General features: G+C 42.4%; 1 protein-coding gene across 1 annotated transcript; it reads right to left on the minus strand.

Moving 5' to 3' along the window:
* Positions 1-4,464: 4,464 nt before the first annotated feature.
* Positions 4,465-5,046, minus strand: LOC147983128 (uncharacterized). Its single transcript, XM_087540651.1, has one exon. The coding sequence runs from the start codon at positions 5,044-5,046 to the stop codon at positions 4,465-4,467; it is 582 nt and encodes a 193-aa protein (XP_087396777.1).
* Between the last annotated feature and the right edge of the window lie 6,169 nt (positions 5,047-11,215).

Below are 11,215 nucleotides of genomic sequence, written 5' to 3' on the forward strand. Positions count from 1 at the left end.
GGATGTTCCATTACACAACCCTTCATCGGTTTTGGGTTCCGATAATGCCCAACAAGAGCTAATACCCTAGTATATTCAGGCTTTAGAACCGATTGGGAGAGTTAAGTATCCCAGTCGGTTCAACAAAGAACAATTAACAAATTCTACTTAACAATATCTATTTGCAAATATTTACACTTATTGTTTGCTGATAATTTGCATGCTTTATGGTATAGTGTATATTTGCAAATTTCAATACTGCTGATGAGAGATTTTGTCTGTTTTTTCGTCTATTGAACAATTTGCTGCCAGTTATTAATTAATTCCAGTTCGACCTTGTGAACTGTTTAGTTTATTTATAAATTTCTCAATATCGATTTCTTCCTGAACAGGTATAACAGAACCTTCTTTGTGAATGTACTACAACCACTGAGTATGACAGGATGATTTCAGTTGGATGGACTATTCTATTTCCATCTTAATCTATAATGTGTCATCCATGTTATGTTTGCAGGAATGCAATCCATGTTATCTGTGTAGAATTGTTAACATATGTACAAGTACATACATTAGTTTTTTAGTTCAGGATTTATAATCCTTATGATTTATCCTGCGTGTGCAACGTCCGGTTTTGTATGTAGGATTCACAGCCCGTCTGATTTTGTTTAAAAAATTCTCTGCACTTCCTTTCTTATTACGATTTTTTTATTTTATCTAACTTCACATAATATTTTCTATCACTTTCATATAAGATCGATCAGCTAAATGGACATAAAGATATGTTGGATTTAAGGCAGCATTTACATTTTAATAAATGGGATCCAACTTTATGGTACGAGAAATTTCATGGGATCCAACTTCAGAGAATATTTTCTATCCTTTTCATATCATTTATCAATCTCCATGTCTAGAAAGCATGACCTTAATTTGCAAAGTTATCTAATATGTCTGCTCAAAGATTTACATTGGATGTTTATTAACCATGTGTATAGTTTCTCATAAAATATGCCCACAGTCTTTGTAACCATTAGGATTTTCAGTTCATATATATGAATTGATTCATATGATTGTTCTAACACACTTCATTTCATATAAGAATATTAATTGGATCAAACTCCCTAGAATATTTTCTATTATTTTCATTTGATGAGTCAAATGTCTATACAGACATGTTGGATTTAAGCGAGCATGGCATTGTAGTCCTATGTTTTCCCCTCTTCTTGTGGTATGAGAACTCGCCTAACAAAAGAGTTGAAAAAGTGCATGTGGCACCTTAATTAGCAATCTCTCTATCTCATGAAAGCATGACCATGAAAAGTAATCTAATGAAAGATAAAAAAACTTTAGAAGGAGGTTCTATTACACAACCCTTGGTCGGTTTTGGGTTCCAACAATGCCAAACAAGAGCAAATACCCCAGTATATTCAGGCTTTAGAACCGATTGGGAGAGTTAAGTATCCCAGTCGGTTCCACATAAAACTATTAAGAAATTCTACGCTACAATGTTTATTTGGAAATTTTTACACTTATTGTTTATTGATAATTTGCATGCTTTATCCTGCAGTGTATATTTGCAAGTTTTAATACACCCTCCATTTTTATTTACTCTGCAGATTAAAGTTGACTGAAGTCAAACTTCGTAAAGTTTGACCAAATTTATATAAAAAAAGTACAAAGATTTACTATAAAAAATCTATATGATGTGAAAGTACATTCAATAATACATCTGATGGTATTTATTTGTTATTGCATATGTTAATACTTCTGTTTATAAATTTTGTCAAAGTTTAAAAAGCTTGACTTTGACTAAAGCTAATGCACGGACTAAAAAAACAGAGGTAGTACTGCTGAAAATTTACAAGTTTACGCGGCAGTCAGTTATCTTAGTGCGAAAAATGGTGCCACAATTAGCACGCAGAATATAGGGGTGTGAAGGGGGAAGCTAGAAAATGTGCGCCCAAATGCAGTACACGTGCATGCAACTCATTGCCTAGACATAGCTTGGTGCAGCACCCATCTTCTATCCACTATTAGTCGGCATACCAGATGCATGCAAGTCGAGTGGGCACGATCTGAACCCAGGGGCATCTGCATCCATTTTAAAAAAAATACATTTTAAGTACGTTTTAAAATGTCAAAAAATGAAAAGAAAATTTCATGCATACATGTTCACAAATGTATGTGCGCGACGCAAAGTTTTGTGCAAAAATATGTTTTTGTTTTGTCTCCGCAAAAAAAAACAAATTCATGTGCTTCTAAATAGCGTTTCACGAAATAATTTTTTGTCTCTTTTGCGCAGGCCACAAAAAAAGTTAACTATGAAACTTTATGCACGCACATAGAACATGAATACGTACCCCTGCCGCCTTTTTTGGATTTTTTTAGCATTTAGAAATGTGTTTTTCAAAGTGGGTTCATATGTGTCCGGGTTCATCCATGCACTTCCCCATGCAAGTCCTACTATTGTTCCAGATACTTACGATAACCATGCTAGGTTGTCCTACCTATTGCAGAACCAGAAACATACCGCAGGATGAACATCCAGTGGCCTGTAGTGGGGGTACCACACCAAATGCTCACTTTATGTGCATGATCATCTGCTATTTATCACATGTAGCATGAAGAAACAATAGATTATCAATTAAAGAAAACGAAAAGAAACACATGGTCGTTGGTATTTTGATATCAATCCTCTCTAACCTGCATCTGGGTTAACTCTCTAATCCATCTTCTGTAGCTAGTTGAAAGGTGAACTGGGGTTGAGAGATTGAGTGGATAGGTCATAGGTAGGATGAGACAGAAGTGAAGTGAAGTTCTTCCAAACTCATCTTATGTGCCTTCCGCATTTTGCAGATAAAATTTATTGTCTACCACCACAGCACTTCATGGTCTAGGGGATGTTCTTGCGGATGCCTCTCATTCCACTATCAGATTTCTTTTTATTCTTGTCTCTCTGTCTTGCTACCAAATCTTGACAGAAGTCCGCCATTTGTGTAAGCTAGAGAATAGGAAATAACACAGTCAGACTCGATAAGCTGAAGATAGTGAGTTTGACATACCTCTAACTATGACTGGAGGTAGTATATTATATGTAAGTGATGCCCATGTGAAGTTGGCGGGCACATTAGCTACATCTTTTAATGTCGAAGCAGTCTCATAAATTACATCCAAAACTCTGCAAGTGCATGTGATGCAATTTATCCACATCTACTATTTATAATAAAACCACGTAAGAGTATTTTCATATGAGTCACTTCTGGAACAAATGTCTACGCCAAGACCCAAACTGCGGGAACTCGGAAAAGACTGGATATTCCGAGAGTACTTCTCAGCAAAGAGTGGCACACTGCACAGACATGCCGGCGCTGAGAGTCTGGTAAAAGGAACTCGGCAAACAAAACAGACTCGGCTTACACATGGCAAAATGAGTCCACGTGGCACGGCCGGTCGCTTGATTTTATGGATATTGATACGAAAATGCTAGACATACAAAGATTTACAAGCTCTTTTCATCTAACAACCAATCACAAACCTCTCCACCCCTGATTTTCAGGGGTGGGCTGTCCCGCTTACTTGTTGACCAATAAAAACTAACTCACCTGTAAAAACCTGTAAACTGTTTGTACGTGTAGCATTGGCGATATTGATATGCATGCATGTATTGTATGGATAATCGGATAGATTATATGGATATTGATATTAATGTTTTATACTTTTTAGTTTTTTCTTTATCTTTTATAAATTCAAAGAGGATAGGATATAACATTTTAATTTGTTTATATAGATGTAGCTAGGTCAATTCATGCCTACTATAGTTTAGCAATATGGAAAGGGAAAGAAAATTGAAAACGGAAGTTAATTAGTACAAATTGCTATGTTTTGTTGAATTGGGGATATTTGCACTAGCTAGAGTTTTTGTTGTGAATATATACTGCCATCACATGAGATGGAAGGTGTTCAATTTTTTGTGATGAATATGTAATCAGTCAAGCCGCTTCCGAGGGAGGATATAGTTTTCAAGAGGGTATGTGTCAAGTTTGTGAAGAAAGTGTGGGGCCATTTTTGCGTTGGCCTCGAAACTTTTTCTGCACTCAAATGAGGCCACAACATTACACGCTCAAGCCCTGACCTTGAAATAAATTCAGGATAAATGTGAGCACGGGGATTTGAAACCTATTGGTCTCGGGATACCACTGTCCTTCTAACCATCCAACCATATGTTGGTTCGTTTTTTTTTGAGAACGATGGAAAAACCTACACCATGGTGGTTACAATCTCCTTCATCATTACAGCTATTGCATCATCCGGGACCATTGCAATCAGACTAAAGTCCCCGGTTCTTCTAGCTATGGCTGCTAATTCATGAGCAAGAGAGTTTTTGTTTCGGTTGACGACGCTGACTTCCCAACTGGAGAAAGCATACATCTGCCTCTTGGCATTGGCCAGGACTGCACGGCAGGCTGATCTGCACTCCCATTTCGCCGACTAGAGCAGCCCTCCAATGCTCGCGCAGTCTGTTTCTAAGATGATATGTCCTTTGAAAAGGCCTGCAAAAGTGGTTATCCCTAGCTCGACGGCTGCACCCTCTGCTTCTTCTCCTGAGTGGCAGCGGTCAAGGCGTTTGCGGATGGACTTGAGCACCCGGCCCAGGTGGTCTCTGGCTACTGCTCCTCCCCATGCCTCACCAGATTCATGCAGGAAAGCAGCATCTATATTCAACTTTGCTGCATCAGAAGGTGGAGCCCCCCAGTAGTTTGCACCCGGCTGCAGAGGTACATGAACGATTGTTGGGAAAGTTGATAACTTGTTTTTGTTCCTCTCCTCGAGTGGGTCGTCGTCAGCTACTATCAGGTCCGCATGTAGCCTCAGTAATCCATGCACCACACCCGAGACTGTCTCTTTTCCGTCACCATGTATGACACTGTTCCACAGATTCCACGACTGCCAGAGTACCAACATAATTTTCCTCCTGAATTCCTCGGGGTTTGCAATTAACAGCAACTGCAGCCAATCCGCACCCGTCTCTCTAAACTCCGATTCATTTGGGAGAGCCCGGTGTTCCCTCATCTCATTGCATGCCTCCACGCCAGGCTCCTGGTACATACAATGATAGCATGATATTCGTCCTCCCTACACATGCCACATATCTCACATACATCATCGGTGGCAATGGTTCTTTTGCATGCATTATGTTTGGTGGCAAGCGAGTTGGTGGCTGCTCTCCAACCAAAGATTTTAACTTTGTTTGGAATCCTCGCTTTCCAAATAGCATCCCAAATTCTGCGGTCGCCCGGTTCGCTTATAGAGCTAGAGGCTGATGCACTATTGTTTATTTTCAAAGAGTCTGCAAGTTTGTATGCACTCCCACTACTAGGAAAAACCCTAGCAGCAGCGTGGATTCTAGGTATATAAGTAGCGCGGGGTCCGTCGCTACTAATAAGGCGCTATAGCTAACCCGTAGCAACATCGCGTGCGCGCCCGCGCTACTGCTATACAAGTTTAGCAGCAGCGTGTTGCGTGGAAGCTCGCTACTGCTAATAGCTCTAGCGCGCTTTGTCTGGACGCGCTACTGCTACTGTAATGCTGCTGCTAACTTTTCTCCACTCGCTACTGCTAATTTTAGTAGTTTTATATTTGAACAGGCTTTATACAAGAATCTTTAGCAGATACAAATGTCATCATGATACACATACAAATGGCTGCAATACCACAAATATAATCATAGCATATACATACAAATAGTCTCATCATAATCATCATCCAACACAAAGTGGTATCTCGTCATCATCTCGAAAATAGCGATACATGCAAGTCTCGAATACTTGTAACTACAACGTCATCCATCTAAACAATGGCATACGCGAGAAGAGCTATCACTATGAGTGAGAGCGGAACTATGCAGTACATGAGGCGGCGGTTACGAGTCCTCTCTCGCGCTAGTGTGAACCTCAAGTAACTAGCTTCTCCTTCTTGTCTGCTTTTGAAGCCTTTATGGCTGGTGCCCGAGACCCCATTCACTTGCGCCTGACGCTCAGGACACTCGTTGTACACCCCCGCAACCTTCCCTTTGTACACGACATAGCACTACCATCTCGCCATCAAGAAACTAGGTACCTGTTAGAGATGCATCTTCATCAAGAGGATGTACAATCATATGCAACAAAATTTATTAGAGCAACACGAAAAAGAAAGGGTTAGCAACTAGATGCAACATACAGTACGCAAACTAATTAACTAGAGGTATGCAGGTCATCGTACCCAAACTAACAAAGCAGCGTTACGCAAGTTCGGCAGGGACCGTGGACATCACAAAGTTTCATCGCTACAGGAAGTATACAAGTTCAACCGACACATATCATCATCATCGACATCGTAAATCACTAGAAGTTCCATCCTTCCATATCATCGAGGATGGACCCTAGCTTCTTGAACGGCGTGAGGTCTTGACGTTGCATGCCTATGCGACTTCGGACGTCAGCTCGCGATATAGGGCCGTGGTGGAACATCCCCTTCTCATCGACGACTTCTTTCATGATGATCGTCGCAGTGTCCCTTTGGATGCCAAAGAAGTCATCTCTAAGTTTATAATCCGATTCTCCATGAGATTCTAGCCACTTATGGATATGATCATCATTTCTGCTTGTCATGCGAAGCTTTTGGTGATCTGCGCTGAACTCAATCATGAGATGGAGGATGTAGAATCCATCATTCTTGCTTGGTTTTGGGACATGGATGCAGCAGAAGTTAGTTTTATGCGCGAAATCCATCTTATTCTTCATTTGTTTCCTGATCTGCATGTGGCGACCTCTAATGCTGAAGCCTTGGAGAGCATCATCTATAATATTCATTATGTGGGTGTAGTCCTTCTTGTAATCTGTGGAAGGGTCGAAATACACGGCATGGGAGACTCGCGGGTAAAGAAGGATAAGGACGGCGCGCTTGTTGCTGTTTTTTTGCCTATTTCAGTGTTTCGCAGAAAAAGAATATCAAACGGAGTCCAAACGGAATGAAACCTTCGGGAACGTGATTTCCGGAACAAACGTGATTCAAAGGACTTGGAGTAGACGTCAAGCAACAGACGAGGAAGCCACGAGGTAGGGGGCGCGCCCTCCACTCTCGTGGGCCCCTCATGGCTCTACCGACCTACTTCTTCCTCCTATATATACCTACGTATCCCCAAACCATCGAAGAGCACCACGAAAACCTAATTCCACCGCCACAACCTTCTGTACCCGTGAGATCCCATCTTGGGGCCTTTTCCGGCGCTCCGCGGGAGGGGGCATTGATCACGGAGGGCTTCTACATCAACACCATAGCCTCTCCAATGATGTGTGAGTAGTTTACCTCAGACCTTCGGGTCCATAGTTATTAGCTAGATGGCTTCTTCTCTATCTTTGGATCTCAATACAAAGTTCTCCTCGATTCTCTTGAAGATCTATTTGATGTAACTCTTCTTTTTGCGGTGTGTTTGTCGAGATCCGATGAATTGTGGGTTTATGATCAAGATTATCTATGAACAATATTTGAATCTTCTCTGAATTCTTGTATGTATGATTGGTTATCTTTGAAAGTCTCTTCAAATTATCAGTTTGGTTTGGCCTACAAGATTGATCTTTCTTGCAATGGGGGAAGTGCTTAACTTTGGGTTCAATCTTGCGATGCTCGATTCCAGTGACAGTAGGGGAAACAACACGTATTGTATTGTTGCTATCGAGGATAACAAGATGGGGTTTTCATCATATTGCATGAGTTTATCCCTCTACATCATGTCATCTTGCTTAAGGTGTTACTCTATTTTCATGAACTTAATACTCTAGATGCATGATGGATAGAGGTAGATGTGTGGAGTAATAGTAGTAGATGCAGAATCGTTTCGGTCTACTTGTCACGGACGTGATGCCTATATACATGTTCATACCTAGATATTCTCATAACTATGCTCAATTCTATCAATTGCTCGACAGTAATTTGTTTACCCACCGTAATACTTATGCTATCTTGATAGAAGCCACTAGTGAAACCTATGGCCCCCGGGTCTATTTTCCATCATATTAATCTCCCGTCAACAAGCTATTTCTATTACCGTTTATTTTTCTTTCTTTTCTTTCAGTCTTTATCATAAAAATACCAAAAAAATTATCTTATCATGTCTATCAGATCCCACTCTCGTAAGTGACCGTGAAGGGATTGACAACCCCTTAATCGCATTGGTTGCGAGGTTCTTATTTGTTTGTGTAGGTGCGTGGGAATTGAGTGTGGCCTCCTACTGGATTGATACCTTGGTTCTCAAAAACTGAGGCAAGATACGTATGCTACTTTACTGCATCACCCTTTCCTCTTCAAGGGAAAACCAACGCAGTGCTCAAGAGGTAGCAGCCCTCACGGTATCTGTCACACCGGCCCTCTTCAATAAATGTATAATCTCTCGTTTCCGTTGCCTTTCGGATGTTTCACGTCGCAGACATGTCTTTGCAGGCCGACGTAAGCCTGTGCACCATATTGTACACCATCGGCGACCAAAAGGTGGATGTGGGGAAGGAGACGATAAGGAAGCCGAAGGAACCATTGTTCCACACCCGGCCGATACCCCCTGATGTCTTCAAGGTTTCTATGGTCAATGTAAAATCGGGCCACGAGAATTTGGCTCCTCCGGTACTATTGTGGATGACGACGAGACCCCGCGGTAGCTTGGTGGTTGCAATGGGCGGGTCATGTGGTGGCCAAAGAGTCTGCTTTGTCTGGAGGCGGCCGGGTGCACACCCACGAGCACGCAGCCTCAGCAAGATATGAACATCAACACCCACCTACCCAATTAGCGTCGGCTGTCATGCTGGCTGATAGCGGACGGGGTGAGGAAGAGGCTCCACTAGTCGCTGATGACGTCGCCATAGATGAGGATGAGGATGACGATGACACTAAACAATATCTCAATATTGGCGCCTATGATGAGTACTCAGCGTTTGAGCGTCATTAGTCGGTGCCTGAATTGCCGCCTCCGGAGGCTGAACGTATTATAGACGAATTTCTAGTAGGAAAGAAGCATAGGAAGAGAGGGAGGAAAGGCAACAAAGTTGCTTCTATGATCCAGCCGCCTCAGCAGTCTCGTGTTCAAGACCGTATACCTATCCCTGGTGCGGCAAAATGGCATATCGCCGGTGAACCAATCCTACCTAAGGCAACGTTAGAGTCCACACACGGCAATCTAAGGAGACTTCATGCCGATGTGCTACAGAGAGAGAAAAGCCTCATCGCCTCGGAAAATCTAGGATACCCACTCAATGTGGTTAATGTGCCGCGGCAAAGGTCGTATGCCCCCTCATGCCCCGTGGACAAGTTCTTCCTCCGATTCGATTACATCTTCAACATGTTTCACTTGAAGAAACTGGATTTTACGTTTGTCTACCTTTTTTCCTTCAAGATGAACTACATCATTGGGATTGAGAAGATACCTTATATTTGTGTCGCTGACGCGTACTTCATGCACGAGGGCTTCTTGGCAGTCTGCGCAGAGCACCGTGAATACACGAGGGACTACATCATCGATTTCATGGTCGCTAATAAGGACAAGGAGGCGATTATCTTGCCTTATCATCCCCTGTAAATCATCCACGCGGATATCCTTCCTTGGATTTCAATCATTCGTTTGCTTGGTGGATGCTAATTAATTTGAGGTGTACTTATTTTGTGCGGTGGCGGGGGCGCCATCCTCATAATCCTTTACCCCCGATACTCCCACGCTCCTTACTTGGACTCGTCGAAGAACAAGAACAAAAAGGATTACACCCACATCAAGTCTGTTCTCGACAGTGCTCTCTTTTACTACGACGCACGGGGTGGAGAGATCAAGGACAAGAAGAAAAAGGTTGGAAGGCCCACCTGAAGCCTTTCACGAAGCTCGGGGACTATCTTCCTGACTTGGATGGATGGAACGGCATGTTGGAGTGATTGTCTATATATGACAATGTGTCCGTTTAGTCCATACTTTCTGAATGACAAAACTTTGAGTTATGCACGTCGAAACTTTATTTGTGATGTAATTAAATCGTCCTCCTGAACTAGCGAAGATCACTCTGGTTAGGGCATTTTGTGTACGATGAACTTTGTTATTTATGCTTATGATATGTTGCTTCTATTTTTGCCAACTCTCTCTCCTTATGTTGCTCAACTATGTATGTTGCATATCATCGACTCGTGTGACGATGCAATGCAAGTGCATAGATCATCGATGATGAAGAAGTGCAACGCCACGAGTATACGACGAGTGGCCGAAGTGTCAGGCCCAGGTGTACCAGTTTTCGGTTTCCGAGCGACATCCAGTAGTTAGTTTAGGTTCACGCTAGTGCAAGAGAGGGATACGAACTCATGTACGCATAGTACTACTCTCACTCATAGTGATAGCTCTTCTCGCGTATATCATTGTATATATGGATGACGATGTAGTTGCAAGTAATCGAGACTTGTATCGCTATTTTCGAGATGATGATGAGAGACCACTTTGTGTTGGATGATGATTATGATAATGACATGATTTGATGAGACTATTTGTATGTATATGCTATGATTATATTTGTATGTGTTTGATATCCTAAAGATTATTGTATAAAGCCTGTTCAAATACAAAAGAAATATGCAGAAAAAAAATAAAATCAATAAAACTAGCAGTAGTGAGGGGAATAAAGTCAGCAGTAGCACTCTCTTACCAGTAGCGCGTCCTGGTTAAAATCGCTGCAGCTATTTGCAACAGCGCGTGGCACCAAAGCCTGCTGCTGCTAGCCATGCATATAGCAGTAGTGTGGGACGACACGTGCTACTGCTACATGTTAGCTGTAGCGCCTTATCAGTAGCGCGGCACCACGCACTACTGCTAGGCGAAATACCCGTGCTACTGCTAGGCTTTTCCCTAGTAGTGCATCGTCGCATTCACCGTGTGATTGTCTTTGCTTCACAGCCGACCCTTCCTAGTACACCTCAAAGCTTGCCCTTTTGCCAGATCCAATGCTCGTGGACCCAGAGGCGCTGCCATGGCCTTCAGTTGTGCCCCTCTTCGAGGTCACGGGATACCCTAGGTCCGATTCCTCCAGACTGGATGGCGACGGCGTCTCGGCGTCGTCCTCCTTCTTGAAGGCGCTATCTTTGATCGCTCGTGGTGTCCCTGGTGTTGGCTCTAGCGATGTTAGTCTTCTTCCTGGTTCAATATTACCGTTCTTGGCTCTGGTCTTGATAGCTTTAGCTGTGT

Source organism: Triticum urartu, chromosome 2A (assembly GCF_056163025.1).
Source record: "Triticum urartu cultivar PI428250 chromosome 2A, HENAU_Tu73, whole genome shotgun sequence".
Lineage (NCBI taxonomy): Eukaryota > Viridiplantae > Streptophyta > Magnoliopsida > Poales > Poaceae > Triticum > Triticum urartu.

Excerpts from the sequence above, each read along its gene's own strand:
- LOC147983128 (XM_087540651.1), bottom strand. The coding sequence starts at position 5,046 with ATGAGGGAACACCGGGCTCTCCCAAATGAATCGGAGTTTAGAGAGACG.